Genomic DNA, 24,519 nt, shown 5'->3' with positions numbered 1-24,519 from the left:
ATAAAATTCCAAACATTTGCAAATATATATATATACATGTATATACAAACAAATACACCATAATAGATTCCCCCAGCTAGCTAAAAGAGGGGTAAGCACCCTAGGAATACCACAGAGGGCTAGGAGGAGGGAACCTGACTGCAGATGCATACCTATCGGACATCTACATTTATGGTAGGTACAAAACTGTACTATGTCCTTCAAGGATGCATCTGCAGTCATCACATATGGGTAGAATACCATAGCCAAACTGGGGGTGGAGGTACTAAGTGAAGGATGGTGTAGTTAAGATACCCTGCAGGACTGCCGTAGCAAAACCTGCTCTGGATCTGGAGTATAAAGGCAAATTGTAATGCTTGGCAAATGTATGCACGGAGCTCCATGTAGCAGCTTCTAAAATGTCTTTGGTAGCCACCCCTCTTAGGAAGGCTGTGGTGGTGGCTGTGGCTCTTGTGGAATGAGGTCTAATGTTAGCTGGCACAGTCTTTCCATGAAAGGAGTAACAAAAACGAATGCAATTTCCTATCCATTTCGAAATTGTCTGTTTGGAAATTGCTTTTCCTTGTACCCCAGCAGCATATATTACAAACAACTGGTCAGTCTTTCTGTAACTTTTAGTTCTGTCCAAGTAGTAGCGTAGTTGTCTGTGTATGTCCAGGGTGTGCAGAAGTCTCTCCCCTTTATTTTGTAACTGTGGGAAGAATGTAGGCAAGTGAATAGCTTGGTTCAAAGATACCCTGGATACCACCTTTGGCATGAATGTAGGATTGGTCCTCAAAGAAACTCTGTCCTGATGAAAGATAAGGAATGGCTGCACCGCCATTAAAGCTTATAGCTCAGATACTCTTCTTGCTGAGGTTATGGCCAGAAGGAAGGCAGTTTTCCAAGACAAAAACTGTACATCTGCCGATGCTGCTGGTTCAAAAGGAGGAAGTGTTAGTTTTTCCAATACGAAATTCAGGTCCCAAGTAAGTAGAGGTGGTTTCCTTGGAGGATTAATGTTTTTGATTCCTCTTAGAAACTGTCTTAGTAGAGGGTGAGAGAAGACAGGTGGATTTAGATTGTATTCTGCTGAGATTGCTGAGGCATGTATCTTGATGGAAGAGTAAGACAGGCCACTGTGGGACAATTCTGCCAAATATTCCAGTATATATGCCATATTCCTCACAGTCACATCTAGGCCCTTTGCTGTGTTCCAGGTGTGAAATCTTTTCCATTTTGCTGTATATGCCTTCCTTGTGGAAGGTCGTCGAGCTTCCATAATAATATCCTTCACTCTCTGGGATAGGTTATCCTGAGGAGGAGTCATGGTATTCTCCAGGCAGTTAGCTGCAAGGTTTTCAGGTTGGAGTGCAAAGTCCTGAAATTGTGCTGCGTCAGTAGGAGAGGCCATAGGGGGAGAGGCCATGGTTTCATCTGTGACCAGTGCTGTCTTGGCCAGTTTGGGGCTATCAGGATTACTCTGGGCTGCTCTGTCCTGATCTTCAGTAGGACCTTGGTCATTAGTGGAAGAGGTGGGAAAGCATACACTGTTAGAGCTTTCCAGCTGAAAGAGAGAGCGTCCACTTTCCATGCTTGTGGGTGGTATGTCCTTGAGCAGAATTTCTTCAGTTGATTGATTTAGGGGGGAAGCGAACAGATCTATTTCCGGCCTTCCCCATGATTGTGTGATTTGTAAGAAGATGTCTGGGTGCAGCATCCATTCATGTGCATCCATGGTAGTTCTGCTTAAGCTGTCTGCCAGTGTATTGTCTTTCCCTGGCACGAATTGGGACTGTAGCTGTATGTTGAGTTTCAATGCCAGTTCCCATAGGTTCATTGTCAGTCTGCAAAGAGGGTAGGAATGGGTGCCTCCTTGCTTGTTTATGTACCACATAACTGTGGTGTTGTCTGTCCTTATGAGCAGGTGGCCTTGCTGAAGGAAAGGTTTGAAGGCCTCAATTCGTGCATCACTGCCAGCAATTCCTTTTGGTTTATGTGCATGTGCAGCTCTCTTTGTGACCATAGCCCTTGTATACATCTGTCCTCCATGTGCGCCCCCCAACCTTGGTCTGAAGCGTCCGTGGTGATGGTTTGGTTGGCTCTTGGCTTGCTGAAGGGCAGCCCGCTGTTCGACCGGCAGGCTTGAGCCCACCACAGGAATTCCTTTTGAAGGCAAGGAATAAGTGGGATCAGAGCTTCTAAGCTGTGACTGTGCTGAGTCCATAAACTTCTTAGGTACCATTGTAATTTCCTCATATGAAGCCTTGCTTGTGGAATCAGAAGAATGCAAGATGCCATGTAACCCAGGGCCTGCAGAATTTTCCTTGCAGTCATCTGAGTTTGTCTTGTGAGATTCTGAAAGTAAACTGGTAGCTGTTCTTGTTTTTCTTCTGTGAGAAAAGCCATCTGGGTGGTTGTGTCTAGATCCGCACCCAGAAAAGTTATTCTTTGGGATGGAACCAGTCTTGATTTGTGGATGTTGACTGTATATCCCAAGGCCTGTAACAGGTGGATGGCATAGTCCAAGTCCTTTAACAAAGTTTGCTTGCTGTCCGCTTGTATTAGGCAGTCGTCCAGATAAGGGTAGATTTGAATCCCCTGAAGTCTGCAGTGTGCAATTACTGATGCCAGGCATTTCGTGAACACTCTGGGAGCAGTAGATAAGCCAAAGGGCAATGCTGAGAATTGATAATGCTCTGACCCTGCAAGAAATCTGAGGTGTCTTCTGCAGCTTTGTCAAATAGGGACATGCAGGTATGCCTCCTTGAGGTCTAGAGTCACCAGCCAAGACCCCTTGCCCAGCATGGGAAGGAGTTGCTGTAGAGTCAGCATTTTGAATTTAGGCACAATGAGGGACGTGTTCAGTGCGGACAAGTCGAGAATAGACCTCCATTGATTTTCTTTTCTTGGAACAAGGAATAATCTTGAGTAAAATCCCTGACCTTGTTCTGAAAGAGGTACCTTTTCTATGGCTTTCAATTGCATTAAGTTGGTAATTTGCTTCAAAGCCTCTGCCCTCTGATTTGGTGGCAGGTTTGGCATGCCTTTTCTTTTTGGCAATGAGTGGAAATGGAACCTGTATCCTTTGTCTATTATTTGCAGTGTCCATGTGTCCCCTGTAATGCTGTGCCAATTTTTTGAGAATAAAGAAAGCTTTCCGCCCAAAGGTGCTTCTAATTGAGCCCTGGTCGGCGGAGTCAAAATAAAGTCATTGAGTCTGTCCTGGTGTAGCAGTTGTAGTTCCTGCACTACCTCTCTGGTTGGGAGGCTGCCACTGACGGCCTCTGTATGAGCCTCTAGCTTGCCCTCTACCTCTGGCACATCTATTCCTGCCTCTTTGAGATCTGTCTGAGTCCGGAAAGGACCAATTCTTAGCAGGCCAATTTCTGCTGAATCTCGGTAGTTGGACTTGCAGAAAGTCTTTAACTGTTTGCACAGATTTTGCCTTTTCTTCAAATTTCTTTAAAACCTCTTGAGCCGTGGAACCAAATAATTTTTGCTTTTCCATAGGAGCATCCAAAAGCTTAGCTTTAACATGGTCTGGCAGAGATTGTTCCTTCAGCCAGGCATGCCTATGTATAACTGCACCTGTCATAGCTGATCTACATGAAGCTTCCAATGCATCATAACCACACTGCAAGAAATGGTTACTAACCTGCTGGGAGTTATGCACCAGATCCTGAAGGGATTTACGATCAAGGGGTTCAGAAGAGGACAGTTTCTTATGCAATTCATCTAGTAAATACTCTTGATACTGTATCATATGGAACTGACAATTTAATGCCCTCATGGAAAGAGTTGAAGTAGTATACACTTTCTTACCCCATCTCTCTAATGCTCTGGACTCCCTTTCAGAGGGTACAGGATTTTTAGCAGTGGCAGCTGCAACCCCTTTAGGGCCCTGGGAAATAGTTTCTGGATCAGCAGAGTGGGCCTTGTACAGGTGAAAATGTGAGTCTGGGACCCTGTAGTACCTATCAGGTTTGGCAGGAGCCGGAGGGAGAGAGTCAGGGGCAGTACAAGCATCTGAATAGACATCATCAATTACATTCAAAACAGGAGGTAAAGCTAAGGGCCTGTGCTGAGGTAAATGTAAAAAGGTCCTTAATCTCTTTCTGGAATCAGAGAATTCCTGACCCTGCCATTGAAAGTGTTCTCTCATAGTGTGTAATGTTTCTCCAAATGAAAACTCTTCAGGAGGGGAGGCCGAGGGAATAGATTCTTCAGCATCAGAATCCTCGTAGGCCGAATAAGCCTCCTCCTGGTGGTCTGACAGAGCAGAGCCATTATTGGATTCATCTGAGGACTGTGGATCAGAGGGCTCAACCCTGGGCCTTTTTTCTGGAGGTGGTTGAGAGCCCCTGTCCGGATGAGGTTGGGACCCTCTAATTAAAGAAATCAGATCCTCTGCTAGGGTAAGAATCTGAGAGCTAGAAGAAGGTCTCTGAGAGGAAACTTTGGGAGGCAAAGCCTTAGAAAGTTTAGCAGCCTTAGCCCTAGAGAAAGCCTTAATGGACATGGAAGCAGGGGGTCTGGCTGCACCACGTGCAGGAGTAGACTTATCTAAAGGAATGGTGTCGGAAGGTTCCTGGACACCGGTTTCAGTAGGTAATTCAATGACCGACTCGGCCGGGGCCCTCCAGGGCCGAGGTAGTCAGTTGTGTGGTTTCGGTAGTAGGAAGTACCAAGGACTCGGTTTCAGCCGAGACCGAGACACTCGCAGAAGGCCTGACCGAGGTTTCAGCCGAAACCGCGGCCCGCGTGTGTCAGTCCTTGTCCTTCCGTTTTTTGACTAAATGCGAAGTCGGAGTCTCCGACGGCATTTTATAAGCAAAACTAGCCCCCAAAAACTCCTCTACAAACTCCGACCGACGTCTAAGGGTTCGTTGGTTGAAGGAAGCACAGGCTGAACAGGCAGAGACGTCGTGGTCTGGGCCTAGGCAGGGGAGGCAGTAAGAGTGGAAATCCTTATGAGGCATTTGTTTCCCACAGGTTAAACAATTATTAACTTTATCTGACATCGGCTGAGGCAAGAAAGAGTCCCCAACGGGGTACTTAGCTTTTTCGAAGTCTTCGGTAACTGAATCACAGGAGCTGACCGACCGGCACTTGCGAACTGCTTCTGCTTCGGGCACCACACGGCAAGAAAGACTGAGGAAGATGGCGTCGGCTGATGCTTTTATACCCCAGATGCTCTGACGTCGGGGAAAGTGCGACATCAGCCGAGGCCAGACCCAGACTTTGGAATCCGGCCGACCGAAGGGCTGCCTGAGGCAGGACAACCCATATGTGATGACTGCAGATGCATCCTTGAAGGACATCTGCTTTTTAGGCATGGGGCCTTGAGAGGAGGTCTGAGGACCCTGTTTTTTAGTTTTCATGGCTGCTTTAGATTTAGTGAAGGATTTAATAGAGAAGGTGGAAGGCCTGAAGACGCCTTCAGAAATGGCAGGCCTGACTAAATTTTGAGTTTCCCCGCTAAGAGTGGCGTCGGTATCTGCAGTAGGAATGGAGAATGAGGAGCCTGCAACCTCGGGTACTGAAGTCACCGGTAAAATAGTTTCATCGGTATTCAGGGGCTGCGTAGGCGCCTCGCGGAGAACCGGTAGTCTGCCTAAGCATGGTCTCAGTACTGACCTCGGATGTCGGTCCTTATCTTTGCGTCTTTTGCTTAAAACTGGTATCGGTGTATCCGACGACATGATATAATTACATTTTTTGCCAAAAAAATGAAAGGCGAACTCTGCCCGGCGCTTAATAGTGTGCTTGTTGAACCTAGCACAAAAACGGCAGGCCGAGACGTCGTGGTCTGGGCCTAAGCAAGGCATACAGAAACAGTGGAAATCCTTATGCGGTATTTGCTTCCCACAAGAAATGCAATTATTAACTTTGTCTGACATCGGTCTGAGGCAAGAAAAGTCTCCCCAACGGGGTACTTAGCTTTAAAGAAGACTTCGGCTGAAATACTTTCGTAAATCTCAGGAGCTGGCCGACCGGCACTTGCGAACTGCTTCTGCTTTGGGCACCGCGCGGCAAGAAAGACTGAAGAAAATGGTGTCGGCTGCCTCTTTTTTACCCCTGCCGCACTGACGTCAGGGAAGAAGTGACGACAACCGACGCCGGACCTAGACTTTGGAATTCAGCCAACCGAGGACCCGCCTGACGGCAGGATAACCCATCTGTAATGACTGCAGCTGTATGCACGATGAACATCTAGGTAGTGGGATGCCCTGATGTTATCCATTGTGTGTGCTTGGACTTTTTTTTAAACTAAAGTCTACCTCACTACACTCTCAACCCAAAACACTTGCCAAGTAATGACATCACTGCAGCAATGTAAACACACTTCTATGATTACATCTTACTGCTTGTAAGTCACAGCACCTCATCTGTAGTTTCTTACATGGTGGGGCAACCCCCAGACTTTGGGTCTAACAAGAGCAAATGCCTAGACCCTTGCCCTTTTAAGAAAGGCAAGCTTGACTCAACCAACTCAAATCCCTTTGTCTACAAGGCCCTCTATCACTGGGAACAACATCTAACCTAAGATGTCAACATTTCATAAAAAAGTACTCCTTTTATACCAGTGGCCTTGCCTAAATCTCAATTTTTTTCTGCAAAAAAAGTTTTCTAACCTGCTCCTTAGAATCATTACTGTGTTTGCATTCATATAATTAACAGAAGAAGAGACAACAAAAGAATTTAGTTTAAAAATAATCTGTCTAATGCTCTTTCTCCATCGCTCAATTAACTCAAACTTACACTCTATAAATGTTTGAAGTTTATGTGGAAGATATCCAAAAGAGGAACCTAAGAGCACAGTTAGCTGGACTGAGGCAATGCAGCAGGTAAAGAGGGTTAAGTTACCCCAAATGAAAGTAACTGAGCCACCAGGGGAAAAGTGTGGTGTGTGTGTGTACATGTATATCTGCGTGCGTATATAGTCCACATTAAAAGAATACAGGGCGTAAGTAACATGTTCCATGAAGACTGTATCAAAGCCCACTCTCTCTCTCTCTGTGTACACCATTGCCTATAGGCTGTTGAGGGGAGATCTATGCAGAGTACACAAGGCATTTTTGGACGCCACACTAATAGACCTCCTGCATATCTGCAAAACCAACAGCAGCAGAATTATCCATTCAAAAGACTTAAACTTTGTCTGTGATATAAACAGGACCTGCTGGAGAGAGAGGTTATGTATCCCACAGACTACCCCTTCTCTGGAACAGGCTTCCCAGCCATGTGAAGCAAAGTTCCTCCCCAATCCAATTCAAGTATAACTTGGACAACTGGCTGGGGAGCAAGAAATTCATCCTTGGTTTGTCACCCATATCTCTAGTGGACATAGGCAAATAGTACATCTCTCAGACTCCTGCTTGTATGTTTCATTTTTCAAGGCCCTGATTATACTTAATCAAGGGTGCTACAACTCATCAGACTTGGGATGCATGGCTAAGCTTAAAAAGCCTAGTACACACCTATGAACCTACAAAGGACAAATCAGCAGCAGAAGACAACAGAAACCAGAGTAGTGGCTGAGAATCATAAGACTAAAAACTATCAGATACAAAACTTAGCACAGCTGACAGACATGGGTGAACTTGGGGAAAAAATTCTACATGCTTAATCACATAAAAGAAGCCACCTTAAATTAATGTATGGACAATTATTTTTCACATTGCCAATCAATCTGCGGGCTGGTGATCCCCTGTAGCAACTCCTAGCCGGGAAAAGCCAAAAGACATTGCTTGCATAGCACTAGCTAAAAACTATCAAAAGCAGAAATCTGCCATCATTCTTCAACAAACTCCACAAATAGATTTCTCAAAACCAGATAATTCCCAATAGGAAAAAATAAATACAAATTCACTTTGGAAAGTAACCTCACAAGACAATCCCATCTTCAAGCAACTTTAATTTAAAAGGAAATTAAAGTTATGTACTTACCATAGCCAGGGCCAGCCTAACAGAGGCCAACTCCCAGTAAAAAAAGGACAGTAATGCCTAAGCTACTTATTAATGAGATGGTGCTTTGTCCTGCAAACTTTTAGAATATTTTGGTAGACATGTAAAGAGTAAGTGAAGGTGCACCATAAGCATACTACCCGTGTTCAGGAGAAAACATCGCAAAGCTATGACAATGATCAACAGATGGACTACACAATGCAGCTTCATGAAAGCTACACAGATGAAAAACGTACGTTGAACATCTCACTGAAAAAAAAAACCAAAACAGAGAGCTAATCACTTTTAAATGCAACTTATCTTTCCATGAAAAAAAAATAGTCTAAAGCACCTGCCTTCTGATTCTAGCTGATTAAAACAAAAGTTAAATATAATACTAATTTATACTCCAACTGTAACCACCAGAGTTGGTGATGTCTGTAGATATTAAAGACAGACAAGGAAAACCAAACCACATTTGACCAAGTAGTCTCAAGTGAAGCAGTGTTTGATGATTTGTCCCTTGATCTACTGTCCTGCTCCCGTCCTTACTGAAGAAACAATAATCAAAAACTCTGGGTCTTGGTGCTATATGAAAATTGTGAAGATGCAGAGAGATCAAGTGAAAGCAATTCCCAGACTGCAAATATACTTCTTGACACACTCATCACGACAGCCTTAGTTTGTGTAAGGTGCAGGTCTAGGTCTGCCAAAGAACTGCGATTTTCAAGTAAGGTGAACTATTACGTGAAGTAACTGAAACTCATATTATTTTTAGATTTTCATGACTTCTCATCATAGGGAATACGATCTACTGTTTATATAACAAACCACTGGCATCTTTTCTCTGAATCTTGACCTAGCAAAAAAAAAAAAAACTGACAATGCTGAAAAAACTGCAACATGGCCTTAATATCACGAACATATATCAATTTTGCTTGACTGGCTACGCAGTTTGTGGTTTTGTGGTTGCTGAAATTAGCTCAAAGCCACGTGTTCATGTTAATTTTGAGAGGCAGGAAAGTCACAAACTCCTTCCTGAAACTGCTTCACTTGACCAAAGTGCACATTATCTGATCACGAGTGTACAGAAGACCTAGCATTTCAGTGGAACTTAAAAAGTTTAGATAAAGCAATTTTACTTATGTGTTTTGTTGAACCTTGCTCTGGACAACAAACACTAAGGATGGTTGAGATTGCTGAATGACCAGATAGTCGAACATCCAAAATCTCGAAGTGCCATTTCTTCAGAACAGGTGAGTGGAGATTGGGAGGGAATTAGAATGCCCATGTTTGGGTGTTAGCATTACATAAAGGTATAGGTGTTGTGTGTCTACGTGAGAGTGCATGTATTCTACAGTTAGGGTCAGGGTTAGACTATGTTTTTTGTGTCTGAGCCTGAATTGTGTAGTGGGTGTGTTAGGGGAAATTTTTAGGGTAAGATGTGGGGTTACGGTTAGCACCCTTACTAAGGTTGGTGTGGGGGGGGCAAATCCCACCCACCTTAGTAATGGGTGCTTTGCCCCCTTGCCCACCTTGCTTATGTGTGCTAACACTAACCCTGCCCCTTCCACAACTCTAATATTCCACTAATACTGCCGCTATTCAGATAAATTTGAGAATAGTGTTATTGGGGGGGGGGGGTTGGTGTGAAGATCAAGAAAGGAAATGGGGTTTCCCTTTCTCAATCTTTTGTACCTTTGATATTTAGGGCATTTTATATTATGTACTTTTGAACTTCTTTGATGCCGGTATTTTACATTTGACATTAACAACATTCGATCATACACAACACACTGATACATATGTGTACACAAACACACAGACTCACATACACACAGGCATACATATATTTACCATATTTTTTTTAAAATACAACCACGTAATTTTGCTTCAAGCTCTGGTGACCTCACCGGAAGGCTAGAATGTTAATATGTCCATATCTCTTTATGGTTGTGAGGATAAGGCTGCCTGTAAAACTCTTGAAAAGAAAAGTACAGTTGTCTACTGTAGATGTTCGAGTGTATTCACTGTTGCAGTCATTACACTTGGGTTATCCTGCTGGCAGGTGACCCGCAGTCGGCCAGAGTTCCAAAGTCTTGGTCCGGCGTCGGTTGCTGTCGCTTCTTCCCTGACGTCAGTGCGCCAGGGGTATAAAAGTTGTAACCGACGCAGTTTTCTTCAGTTTTTCTTGCCCCAGATGTCAGGTGCACCCAGATAGGAAGGCTGGAAAGATAAAATTATGCCAAAAAATATGCATATATTACTATAAACATTTCCTTCATCTACAAGCAAATACACCACATAGGTAGTATAGAGATGAGAAGTACAGAAAAGTCCCAGCAATGAAAAAGGGGGGTGGTGGGTGGGTAACCTGGACTGCAACAGTGAATACACTCGAACATCTACATTTATGGTAGGTACACAACTGTACTATGTTCATCGTGTTTCACTGTTGCAGTCATTACACTTGGGTAGAATCCCAAAGCTGAGGTTGGGTGGCTGGGTCTAAATTGGATTTGGCGAGGCTAACAAGCCCTGCAGAACTGCAGTGGTAAAGCCTGCTCTGGATTTAGAGTAGCGAGGTAAGTGGTAGTGCTTGGTGAAAGTGTGCACTGAGCTCCAGATTGAAGCTTCTAAAATGTCTTTGGTTGGTACTCCCCTGAGGAAAGCTACTGAAGTGGCTGCTGCTCTGGTAGAATGAGGCCTAATGCCCTTGGGCACTGATTTGCCATGTTGTGCATAACAAAAGCGGATGCAGTGTGCTATCCATTTTGAGATTGTCTGCTTTGTAATAGGTTTTCCTTGTGATCCTGCAGCATATGCTACAAACAGTTGCTCAGTTTTTCTGAAAGCTTTTGTTTTGTCCAAGTAGAATCATAGCTGTTTGTGTATATCCAAAGCGTGCAGAAGTCTCTCCCCTTTATTCTGGGGATTTGGGTAAAAAGTATGTAAATGAATTGTTTGGTTTAAGGCCACATTGGAGACCACTTTTGGCATGAATGTTGGGTTTGTCCTAAGAGAAACCCTGTCCTGATGAAAAATGAGGAAAGGTTCCACAGCCATTAATGCCTGTAACTCTGAGACTCTTCTTGATGAAGTTATTGCTAGGAGCAGAGCAGTTTTCCATGACAAGAATTTTAGATCAACTGTGTTGGCTGGTTCAAAAGGAGGCAGTGTGAGCTTTTCTAAAACAAAACTGAGGTCCCAAGTAGGTACTGGTGCTCTCCTTGGGGGTCTTATATTTTTTGTCCCTCTGAGGTACTGTCGTAGTAGAGGATGTGAAAAAATAGGAGGTTCCGTATTGTAATGAGCTGAAATGGCAGAGGCATGGATTTTAATAGATGAGAAGGATAAGCCTTTGTCCAGCATCTCAGTTAGGTATTGTAAAATCTGAGGTATGTTAGGGACAAGTGGTTCGAGGCCTTGTGCCTGGTTCCAAGCACAGAATTTCTTCCATTTTTCTGCATAAGATTTCCTAGTGCTGGGTCTCTTGGCTTCTAAAATGACATCCATAACAGCTTTAGAGAGTGGTGCAGTCTGAGTGGCTACATTATCTGCCATGCTGCCAGGTTTAAGGTTCTGAGTTGACTGTGCAGAATCTGATTGTTTTGTTGTGTCAGAAGATGAGGAATTTGAGGTAGAAGCCAAGCTGGGCCTTGCGACAAACTCTTTAGGATTGGGTACCAGTGCTGGCGTGGCCAGTCTGGTGCAATCAGGATAATTTTTGGCCTTTCTTGTCTGACTTTTAGTAGCACCTTGGTGAGAAGAGGCACCGGAGGGAAGGCATAGACTGTCAGGCCTTTCCAGCTGAATGATAGAGCATCCACTTTCCATGCTTGACAGTGATAAGTTCTTGTGCGAAATTTCTGTATTTGGTAATTGTGAGGGGAGGCAAAAAGATCTATGTCTGGCGCGTCCCCATTTCTTCGTTATCATGCTGAACACTTGTGGATATAGCTTCCATTCGTGAGGATCCATGAGATTTCTGCTTAGTTCGTCTGTCAGTGTATTTTTTGTTCCTGGCAGGAATTGTGCCTGCAGATGTACTTGATAGGTCAGTGCTGTATTCCACAAAGTCACGGCTTGTCTGTAGAGGGGGTAGGAATGTGTGTCCCCTTGCTTGTTTATGTACCACATAACTGTGGTATTGTCTGTCTTTATTAATAGTTGCCCTGGATGTATTAGGTCCTTGAAAGCTGTCAGGGCATTCTGTACAGCTAGCATCTCTTTTTGATTGATGTGAAGATGCATTTGTTCCTTGGCCCACGTGCCCGGAATACATTTTCCTGCCATATGTGCCCCCCAGGCATAATCCGATGCATCCATTGTTATTGTTTGCCTGGCTGTGTGTAAGGTGAAAGGCTGTCCCTTTTTGTGGTGACAGGCCTGGGACCACCATCGAAACTCCTGTTCTAGGCAGGGAATTAAAGTTATGATTGTCTCCAGGCTGTGACAATGCTGAGTCCAAACACTTTTTAGATACCACTGTAGTTTCCTCATATGCAGTTTTGCATATGGAATTGGTAGGATGCCATGAAGCCCAGGGCCTGCAGAATTTTTCTTGCAGGGAGCTGGGTTTTTGTTGCCATCATTTGAAAGTAATGAGTCAGTTGCCTTTGCTTGTCTGGTGTGAGAAGTCATCTGGGCAGTTGTATTTAAGCTTGCACCCAGGAATATTATCTCTTGAGAGGGCACTAGTTTTGATTTCTTTTCGTTTACTGTGTACCCTAGGCAAATTAGCAATCTTTTTACAAACGCCAGATGCTTTAGAAGAATGTCCTTGCTCTCTGCTTGAATAAGGCAGTCGTCCAAGTAGGGATATATTTGAATTCCTTTTTGTCTGCAAAATGCAATTACTGGTGCCAGGCATTTTGTGAAGACCCTAGGCGCAGTAGATAAGCCAAAGGGCAGTGCAGAGAATTGGTAATGCCTTGAGCCTGCTATGAATCTTAGGCATCTTCTGCAAGATTGTCTGATTGGAACATGCAGGTATGCCTCCTTGAGGTCCAAAGTAACTAGCCAAGCCTTCCTGCCCAGCATGGGCAGAAGTTGCTGTAGTGTCAACATTTTGAATTTTGGAACATTCAGGAAAGTATTTAGGATTGACAGGTCCAGTATTGGTTCTCCAGGCTTTGTCCTTTTTGGATACGAAGAAAAGTCTTGAGTAAAATCCTTGTCCCTGTTCTTGCTGTGGAGCTTTTTGAATTGCTCCCATGTCCATAAGAGCAGCAATCTGTTTTTGTGCCTCTGCCCATTGGTTTTGTGGCAGGTCTGGCATACCTTTTGGTTTTGGAAGCATGTGGAAGTGGAACCTGTAACCCTGAGAAACAATATTTAGCACCCATTTGTCCTGGGTGATCATGTGCCAATTTCTTGAGAAAAGTGCTAGCTTTCCCCCTAGAGGTGCTGTCAAAAGGTAAGTGATTGGCATTTGCAGAGGGAAGTCATTGGGACTGTTTCCTATAAGGTGGTGATTTGTCTTCCCCTCCTTTGGGGGCTGAAGCACCCCATTGTTTAGGTCTGTAGGAGCCTTGGGGCTGAGATCTTCCTCTGGGGCGTCTGTATCTGCCTCTTTGTGGCCTGTCTGACACTGGAAAGGACCAATTTTTTGAAGGCCAGTTTCTACTAAATCTAGGTGGTTGAACCTGTAAGAAATCTTTCACTGTCTGCATTGACTTTGCTTTATCCTCCATTTTCTTTAACACCTCTTCTGCCTTAACATGAAACAGAGTATCATGCTGTAATGGAGCATCCAATAATTTTACTTTAACATGGTCAGGTAAACTTTGTTCTTTCAACCAAGCATGCCTTTGAATAACAGAGCCTGTAACTGCGGCTCTACAAGAAGCCTCTAATGAATCAAAACCACAGTGCAGAGTATGCTTTCCCACTTGTTCAACTGCGTGCAATAAATCCTGAATTTTCTTACTGTCAGGACTTTCTGTATTTGAAACCATTTTCTGCTTTAGCTATAACATGAGGTACTGTTGATATTTAAGCATGTGAAACTGACAGTTTAAAGCTCTTATAGCTAAAGTAGCAGAAGTGCAAACTTTTTTCCCCATCTGTCCAGAGCTCTGAAATCCCTATACGAGGGTACAGGAATTTTAGTAGTGGAAGCCTTAACCCCTTTAGGACTCTGAGAAATTGTTTCTGGGTCTGCAGCGGGGTTTTTGTAAAGAAATTTATGAGAGTCAGGGACCCTGTAGTACCTGTCTGGCTTGACTGGTGCAGGGGGTAAAGAATCAGGAGACAGGCTAGATTCAGAAAAAACATCATCCAATATCAAGCACAGGGGGCATAGCCAGGGGCCTGTGCTGAGGCAATAATAGGAAGTCTCTGAGCCTTTCCTTGGATTCTGAATAATCCTGGCTCTCCCAATGGAAATGCTCCCTCATGGTGTGCAGGGTTTCCCCAAAAGAATAGTCCTCAGGCGGAGAGGCTGAAGGTATGGACTCTTATGCATCACAGTCCTCATAGGGAGGGAGAGAATATCCCTGATCAGAACAGGAATCAGAGGAAATGAAAACCTGGTCAGAGGAATCATAATCAGTGTCTTGCCTTGGCCTTTTGTCAGGAGGGGGATGGGAATCCCTGATTAAAGTAATTAGGTCTTCGGCCATTTTAAGCATCTGTTTCTTTGGCATGGATGACTGTTCTGGAGAATGCTGTACTTGTTTCCTTGTCTTCAATGGTGTTTTTGACTTTGCCTTTGCTGCTGTAGTAGCCTTAATTGTAAGCTGTGAAGGTCTGAAAACACCCTCAGAAGCAGATGCCTGCTCAGCGGCTCTGGACCCATCTGAGGTTATAGACTCCGTAGGCCCAATACCTTGAGTTTCCACAGGCCTCGGTGTCTCCACATGGCTGTCGGTTACGGCCTGTGGCTCTGAGGTAGCGGGCGTCAGGGGCTGCGAAAGCGCCTCAACGAGAACCGGCGACTGGCCTAGAAGAGGCTTCGTCGTCGGTTTTGGACCTCGGATGCCGGTCCTTTTCTTTGTCTTTGCGTTTTTTATAAGCTCCGGTCGTCTGTTGTTCCAACGGCATTATGTAATTAAACCTTCGGCCAAAATAATGTAAAGCAAAATCAAACCGACGTTTAATAGTGCGTTTAATGAATCCAGCACAAAACAGACAACTAGTAACGTTGTGGTCAGGGCCCAGGCAAGGAATACAGTAAGAATGAAAGTCCTTATGAGGTATTTGCTTCCCACAAGAAATACAATTATTAACTTTTACTGACATCGGTCTGGAGCAAGAAAAAGTTTCCCCAATGGGGTACTTAGCTTTATTGAAGACTTCGGTTCTGAAACTCAATTTTGAAAATATCAGGAGTCGGCCGACCGGCACTTGCGAACTGCTTTTGCTTCGGGCACTGCGCAGTAAGAAAGACTGAAGAAAATGGCATCGGTTGCAACTTTTATACCCCTAGCGCATTGACGTCAGGGAAGAAGCGACAACAACCGACGCCGGACCAAGACTTTGGAACTCGAGCCGACTGCGGGTCGCCTGCCAGCAGGATAACCCAAGTATAATGACTGCAACAGTGAAACTCTAATTTAGGAAACCAAATCACAAAGCCCTTAGCTGTCACACTAAAGGACTAAATTAAATCTTCACAGCCACAGTTAAGCCAGCATCTGGACATTAACATAAAACCGTTATGTACTAAAATGTTAAGAAATGGGCTTGGCAACTGGCAGCAGTGACAGATAAGACATAGGCTGCAAAATGCAAAACAGAAGACATGAAAACAGGAGTGCAATCTGAGAAAAGCAAATTCTGCAACACTACAATATGCCATATATGCAGTCAAGCAAGCTATCCTACAAAGCTGAAGGACGGTTGCAGTTTTCTTGACACAGACGGTAGAAAAGCCTATAAATTACAGCAATGCGTTACTAATGCTCAGTTTCATATCTGCACCTTCTTCCTGCATACCACTAACCTCTAAATATTTCAAGCCCCTAGTGAGTAGGCCTTACCTGGCAAAGATGTGAGGAAATATTTGCACACTTTTTAAAAGCAAATGTGTACTACCTTACTTTCCTTTGTACACAATTATGAGTGTATAAACAGTTTAATGAGTAAGAGAGACATCAACAAATTTTCTTATCTCATCTCTTTCGGTGTTTAGGCAACTAAAATAACTTGCAACCTAATATCACTGAAACAAACAACAGACACTTGTCATTCTAAAGATTCTTACTTTAATAAGCATGGCACACTGCCCATTAATATGCATATAAATTCAGTTAACTCGTATAACCATTCTTTGTATGGAAATTTTGTAACAAGTGTACTTACTAGTAAAGTACTTCATTGGCTTCATGCCTTTCATACCGTACTGTTTCACACATTAGCCTACAATGAAGAAAAAAGCAAAAAAGGTTACAGAGGTCAGCATACGTCAAACCTTAGTTTCAGGTAGTACAAACTGGTTACAACTGTACACAATGGGTTAAAATGTTATACTGTGCAAGAAACACTGCAAGGGGCAATCATTAGATTTATCAGATGTTGGTTCAAGACTTCATCTGTCATTTTTTGCCCCAGAAATATACAATTGTGCGATCTCAATACATTTTGTTAGATTTTTCATATCCTCTATAACCTAAAAAAGACAGAAACACACAGCAAATGAAAGTTAACACATCTGCCTTAACACATAGGCACAGTGTATGTTCTTTTTCCATTTCAGATCTCTAACTGGACACACCTGCAGTTTAAATCAATATATGAAATTGCTCTCTATGCCACATGTGAAGTCATGGTTACAGTAACCACAACCCACCTAATATGGGTACACTTAGCTGCTTAACATGGTTTTACTGCTTGTAAACAAAACCAGGATGAGTGCACATCCCACTGTCCTTGTCTGCAGTTTAGTGAAAATACAGCAAACAGTAAAACACAGGCAAAGAATCCGAAAAATTTGTTTAAAAAAATATCCAGTACTTAAGTAAATTTAGTCCTGAAAGTGCCAGCAAAAAAGCAAAGAACTGGGATGAAGATGAGGAAACTATCCATCAGTGAGGTCATAGGTGCAAGGTGGTCCTGGACATTTAGCTGATAGGAAAACTGTGGCTGAAGTCAGACATTCAATAGTTCAAATTGTGCTACCTATTGCAAGAAAAACTCATTGCAACATAAACCAAGGATACTTCATTCTGAAGACTGCAAGCTGTTTCAATTTTTCATACATGTTTTAAAACAAAGATGTGAGCTCTGCCTTTCAAAATGTAATGTCTACTTACATATCTTTTGTGATCAAACAGCAGAACTGATCAAACCTTAATAAAAACAGACTTTCACACAACTGACAAACTCTTAAAATTTGAATTTGAAAAATCTGCAGACAAAACCTAGAAATATAATTTAGTTGATACAAAACTATAAAGGTTTCAGCAAGAATTTTTGGAAATTTATAAAATTTACCATGTCTTAACAGACCCAAACTATGATGCCTGAACATTATACAACTGGGAATATGTTTCTGAGTGTGTGAACAGGGGGTACCACTTGCCACTAAAGAAAGAGCCTGAAGTTACCTACATTAACATGATCAATCAGTAACTGTTCATTGAGACATTAAAAATAATCTTCCTGATCTACTCTCATGCTCATGTGCTTCCTGCAAATGGCAAGTGGTTATAAAAAGAAAGGCAAATGCACATCATTCAGCCAGGTAATATTAAAGTACTTTGCATTTCCATTTTTAAAAATTTATTTTGCTCTTCTTCCTCTGAGGCTCATGCAGTGCTAACAGTCATATTATACTTAAAAATTAGCTCCCTAAAAGCTGACACACCTATGCAATGGTGCTAAAAGGCTTACTAACCCCGTAGGGCTTTTCTACTGCAAAATCTAAAGGACAGAAAGATTTTATAGTAACACAATCTGCAAAAGTTACATTCTGACTTATTAATAACAAATTAATTTATCGCCTCAGGTCTACCCTGAAAAAAGGCTACCTGCCTGTGGAACAAACCTGGTTAACAATACATGAATAAATAAATAAACTTACTTTAAATACAACAAAACTTTTCACTGTAACTGGTACAGACAACACCTGGGCCTTTGAGGGGCTAAAAACTATCTATATGCTGTATCAGATCTCATCCTTAACTGTGTGGACAAAAGAGCATTCCATTACTGCTAAAATATCGAGTTCTGAATCTTTCTGTTAAATGGTAAACTGCTCACTACAAGGAAAACAACAAAGAGAAGCTGCCCAGGTATCACAAATGTACAAGATGCTTGCTTTAATTTTCCACATTTAACCATGCTAGTCTTCAAAACTATTAGAACACATTTTTTTCAGTGCTTTCTTCTGGACTCTTACAAGTGCATTAAAGTGCTTCATGCATATTGATTTTTCTATGGTTGTGCCAGGATATGGGGTTGATTACACATTGCCTTATCTCACAAAACCTGTGACCACTTCAGTATATTATGATCGATATCCTTGTTGATTGCACAGCTTGAGTACCTTACACAGATTTAATGGTTTCTGCATGGCCTTTATTTACAGACATCTCAGCAAATACTAAGAAAGTCATACACACATGAATACAAATTCTTGAGATAGGTAACATAGCATGCACAAAATGTGAAGTCTACCTGGAACTGCAAAGTATAATACATGAAATATGGAAGAAAACCTGAAAACTCGCATATAATGCTAGTTCAGAGAGTACTTTTAACTATTCCATTAAAAACATGAGGTGCGTGCATACTATTTTTGTGTATATACTGATCGGTATAGACACTTTTCCTAAAAATATTTGTAGTTAATCTTTTAGCATTTTTCTCTACTTTAACATCCAGAAACTCAATCAAATTCTGGAAGAAAGTCAGTTTAAATAAAAAAAAAAAACAACAGAACCATTTAAGTACTCCACAAACATATTTAATTGATCCTCATTGTCCTTCCAGATCAAAAACATGTAATCAATGAAGCATTTTTAATGGAATAGTTAAAAGTCAAATATTAAGGGCCAGCAGACTTAATACAGATGAAGAGAAATAAAAAGAACAAACAGAAATGGCCAAAGAGTTTAAGGAGAGGGGGTATGAGAAGTTACATTAGATTAAATTAACTTAATAACCAGAAATCAAAAAAGGATGACCAGAAGACAATAAAAGCAAGGGTACGTAACTACTTATAGCACTAGGATATCAGAAGTAAGGGAAGTGATATCAAGGAATTGGCACATTTTAAGAACAATCAACTTTAAATGTATTACAATTTTTTTAAATGTTATGCTATTTTTATTTGGGCAAGAGGTTTTAAATGTTCATTGATTGTTTATGTAATGTTATTTTTATGTTGTCACATAACTTTTGCTGAAAGTATTAAAGTGAGATTGATGGAATTAAAGATATTGCACTGAGGAAGGACTATGCCCAAAAGCTTTGCACGTTGTACTTAACTGCTTTTATTTATTTTCAGATAATCTGGGAAATAAAGATGGATACAGAGTGTCAGGCCATGCCCTCCCTCCTGACTTCTGAACTCTGGGCAGCCACCCAAATAGCCCCTATTATAAACCACCATAGACGGAGGCTCTAGACTGTAGTCAGTACCCAACAAACTACTTTATAAAAATCTGTGAGCAAGTTTAACATGTTAGAGTTGCCATCACTAGTAGTAATTTTAAACATGCAATGCCACAAAGCTACAACCTTTTGCTGCCCGTTCCTCATTAAATATTCTGACAAAGATCCTGTCTACTCAGAAAACCAAGACATACCCCTCCAGACACCCCAAAGATGTGTGCTCTTGTTCTAAGAATGTGAATATGATTCACTAATGAATATGAAATAGAGCAAGACCTGATATAGTTTTCCTAACTCGAGGGGAGAAGGCTCTTCTATTAGCCTTATTTAGTATATTATACACAAACTTTTATTTTTCACCTTATGGTATGTTGCACTATCTTGTACTTATTATACTGTAATGTAAATAATTGTGTTATTTTATTTCTAAACACACTATAAGCTTGGGTTGCGGCTGAAAAGGTTAAGTAGACAAGTCCAATTATCTGGTCAACATATACTAACTAAACAATCCACATACATGACGAAAAGTTTGAAAATGAGCACTACTGAAACATTCTACTGCTGCTCCAAAGTAGCAAAGATTTACTTTATTTTATTTATTTTACATTTGTTGACTGGGATAGTCCACTGGACACAAGTCCATTTTTAGTGGATGCCCAGGGAGAAAAGATCCATGTATTAAAAAAACATATAATATAGCATATAAGTTATCAGATATGAAAATTCCAGACAAATTTAGTTATACATAACTCAAAAAGCATACACAGAAAAAGCATATACAGCCGTCCCAGTGGTGCAGCGGTAGAACGGTCAAGAGGTTCTCCGGCTCGATTCTCGGCTGGGGTGCCTTCTGTGTGGAGTCTGCGTGTCCTCCCTCCATTCGTGTGGGTTTCCTCCGGGTGCTTCAGTTTCCTCCCAAGTTATAAAGACATGCGTCTGGAGCGTTTCTTCCTGGGCCTCCGCTGAAGATTGGCTTCGTTCCAAGTTGAACTTTCCCGGTTAACAAAGGTTAAATAAAATAAAAATAAATTTATAAGTCAGAGGAATACTACATCACTACTAGGGTCTCAATTCTAAGAAAACATCCACATCAGTACTAGAGTCTCAAGTCGAAAGAAAAACATCCACATATTTACTAGACTGATGTGTAAAACACCAGCTTCTTAAAGAATGATTAAATTCTAAGCAAGAACAAGTTATTTTCAGTATATCATATCTATATATATATATATATATATATATATATATATATATATATATATATATAAAATCCTAGGACGTAGTCCTCTTAATGCTACTTGAGATGTAAGAATAGTCAGGTAAATGCAGGAGCGGCAAGTATAGTGGAGGAGGGTCTAACCTGGTGTAGTACAGGAGCAAAGCCAGTGTTTACTGAGATGGGTTTTTAATGATTCTTGAAACTGTGTGAAGGTAGTGGGTATATGAATGGGTAGTGTGTTCCAGATTTTAGATACATAATTAGAGAAGAGGGAGTCCCCTGCTGTATTATTGGATTTAGTTACTTTGAGAATAAATTTGTTACTGGAGAAGAGAAAAAAAACACACGTACAGTAAACTCTCAGTTAACTCAAGCAACCAGCACTCTCAAGCAACCAGAAAAAAAAAAATCCAAGAAATACAGTGCAATTTTCATGTGTTGCACTTTGTTTTCCCACCACAGAAAACTTTTTATAGTTTTAGAGTTTTAAAAAGGAAGATAGGAATAAATTCCCTCTCTCCCCAACCTGAGAACACGTCAAATCAAACAAATAGTATAAGGTACAGTATTAGTCAGGCCTATTTTTAATAGTAACTCTCAAGCAACCAGAAACTACAGTCATCCGGCATCTACCAATCCCCATGGATGCCGGTTTACTGTATGTACTGTTTCCAGCTAGAAATTCAGCAAATGTATTGAATGCATATGTATTTACATTGTGTGGAAAGATAGAGAAATTAAAAACAGTTTTTCATGCGGACTGCTGGGACTCTGAATCCCTCAATGGGTCCAAATCAATATTGGAGTTTCTTCAAATAAGCATGAGATTCATGGGTGAGGGCAAACAACTTTATGAAAGTCCCCTGGAAGGATTTGGAATCCTTTGATATCTGGGGTATATGAGGTCCACGCCATGATCCACATAAATGTGTCGTTTGTTTTAATTATCTATATTTACTTACACACACACACAGACACGTGTCTTTGTATATCTATGTGTTTATATATGTATACGCGGATCTACTTTCCATGAACTAAAGTATGATCCACTGAATTTGAGCTACCTGACCTTAATCCACTGAAACTCTATTTAAATGAAACACAGACTATCAAATTCCTTTCACAGGGAAATGAACCACTTGACCACCACGCAAACAAAACGGAAAGCAACTTAGCCCACCAAAGTGGGGGGCTTCACCCCCCCCCCCCCTTAAATATACCAACTCCGAGATCGCACTACACAGGGAGAAGGCACAGTTCACCATGGTGGTCAGGTGGTGCCTTTCCCTGTGAAAGGAATTTGGGAGTCCATTGCAATTTTGGTGGATTAAGGTCAGGTAACTCAAATTCGGTGGATCATACTTTCGTTCACTGAAAGTAGATCTGTATAGACCCACATTTCTGGAGGGAAATTACAAATGGCAAGCTCCCCAATTCTCGGATCTTCCACTATACAGCTGTGAAGCTGTTAAGTTTTTTTTTTTTTTCAATGTTTCTTTAACCCTTATTCAACCCCATGGCAATAAAGTCACTAACTCATATCTGGCTACTCACTTCTTCCTTCCCTACTATCCGGTGACATCAGGAAAGGGAGCTAAAAATTGGCAATCATCCAGGATGTCTAAGAGGAGCTTTTTTTTCTTTTTTTTTTTTTCTAATGTTATGCTCCAAATGTCTGTTGGCCAACATAATGTGGATACACAATTCTGCACTCCCACTATGCTCATCAACATGCAATGCACTTCTTGGAAAGGCTCATGCCCCACTAAAGCCTCACTTTCTCTGCATTAAGTAAACATCTGCAGTCTTCTCCAATGGCTTTCCTATTCCTATGCCTCATACACCAATCCCAACAACTGGCAAACTGCAGCTGGACATTCACTGCCATTCTACCCTTGTTGGCTGTTCTAGTGCTCAGAACACTAAATGAAACCAGGTCCATCTGGGGCACAGCTATGGTCAAAAGCTTCATTGTCTAGAACTGGCAAAGGTCTTCAAGTTAATTATGCTGACAAAGCAAATATACATATACCAGACAGAAACACCAATAGGATGAATGCATTAGCTGAGGCACGACCGTGTGTGTTTTAACAAATTTTACTCATAAAACTTTAAATAAAATTACTGTAGTATTTGTTGTGAAAACATCAATAAGCCAAATGAAAAGAATTCCAAATATTTTAACCTACACATTTACTGCAGAATACAAGATTATAAATAGGAAAATACAAAAATATCAGAATCTGACTTCTCTGGGAAAGACTCTTCATCTATCATACTTGGGTATATCCATTACCAAATCACTAGACGAATTAGAGATATTAATTATGAAAAAATACTGTAAGAATTAACAAGATTAGCCTCTAAACAGAACAAATTATACATGTCCTTTGAAAACCAGCTCCAATTGATAAAAATAGTTTTATTCCCAAAGATTTTGTATGTAATTCAAGCATTCACATTTCCTCCCAAAGAAATGCATTTAAGAAAACTAAACCATTTAAAATTTTCCTTGGTTTGCCAATAACTTTGAGTAGCACTTGGTCATCACATAAGACCACGGAGACTAAGAGGACTCGACTTTCTCAACACAGAAAAGTACAGTTTTGTACCTACCATAAATGTAGATGTCCGATAGGTATGCATCTGCAGTCATCACATATGGGCTGTCCTGCCTCAGGCAGCCCTTCGGTCGGCCGGATTCCAAAGTCTGGGTCTGGCTTCGGTGGATGTCGCACTTTCCCCGACGTCAGAGCGTCTGGGGTATAAAAGCATCAGCCGACGCCATCTTCCTCAGTTTTTCTTGCCCCACATGCCAGGTGCCCTCTAGGAAGGCTAAATTTGGAGAAATGCAATAAAATTCCAAACATTTGCAAAAATATATATACATGTATATACAAACAAATACACCATAATAGATTCCCCCAGCTAGCTAATAGAGGGGTAAGCACCCTAGGAATACCACAGAGGGGAAGGAGGGAGGGTAAACCTGATTGCAGATGCATACCTATCTGACATCTACATTTATGGTAGGTACAAAACTGTACTATGTCCTTCAAGGATGCATCTGCAGTCATCACATATGGGTAGAATACCATAGTACCTCAATCTGGGGGTGGAGGTACTAAGTAAAGGATGGTGTAGTTAAGATACCCTGCAGGACTGCCGTAGCAAAACCTGCTCTGGATCTGGAGTATAAAGGTAAATTGTAATGCTTGGCAAATGTATGCACGGAGCTCCATGTAGCAGCTTCTAAAATGTCTTTGGTAGCCACCCCTCTTAGGAAGGCTGTGGTGGTGGCTGTGGCTCTCGTGGAATGAGGTCTAATGTTGGCTGGCACAGTTTTTCCATGAAAGGAGTAACAAAAACGAATGCAATTTCCTATCCATTTTGAAATTGTCTGTTTGGAAATTGCTTTTCCTTGTACCCCAGCAGCATATGCTACAAACAACTGGTCAGTCTTTCTGTAACTTTTAGTTCTGTCCAAGTAGTAGCAGTTGTCTGTGTATGTCCAGGGTGTGCAGAAGTCTCTCCCTTTATTTTGTGGTTGTGGGAAGAATGAAGGCAAGTGAATAGCTTGGTTCAAAGATACCCTGGATACCACCTTTGGCATGAATGTAGGATTGGTCCTCAAAGAAACTCTGTCCTGATGAAAGATAAGAAATGGCTGCACTGCCATTAAAGCTTGTAGCTCAGATACTCTTCTTGCTGAGGTTATGGCCAGAAGGAAGGCAGTTTTCCAAGACAAAACTGTAGATCTGCCGATGCTGCTGGTTCAAAGGGAGGAAGTGTTAGTTTTTCCAACA

The 24,519-nt window shown here is 41.7% G+C and overlaps 1 protein-coding gene across 11 annotated transcripts in view; it reads right to left on the bottom strand.

Annotated features, from left to right (window-relative positions):
- RAPGEF2 (Rap guanine nucleotide exchange factor 2) overlaps window positions 1-24,519 on the bottom strand; it is a 2,418,607-nt gene that overhangs the window by 1,676,097 nt on the left and 717,991 nt on the right. For all 11 annotated transcript variants that reach the window (XM_044062055.1, XM_044062064.1, XM_044062056.1 and 8 more), the window contains exon 3: window positions 16,237-16,293. In XM_044062055.1, coding sequence (XP_043917990.1) covers window positions 16,237-16,293 — 57 coding nt within the window. The remainder of the gene's footprint in view (window positions 1-16,236; window positions 16,294-24,519) is intronic.

This window comes from Protopterus annectens, chromosome 2.part1 (genome assembly GCF_019279795.1).
Source record: "Protopterus annectens isolate FY-2018-M chromosome 2.part1, PAN1.0, whole genome shotgun sequence".
Classification (NCBI taxonomy): Eukaryota; Metazoa; Chordata; order Ceratodontiformes; family Protopteridae; genus Protopterus; species Protopterus annectens.
The sequence above is the reverse complement of the archived record's forward strand: the minus strand, read 5'-3'. Positions and strand labels throughout refer to the sequence as shown.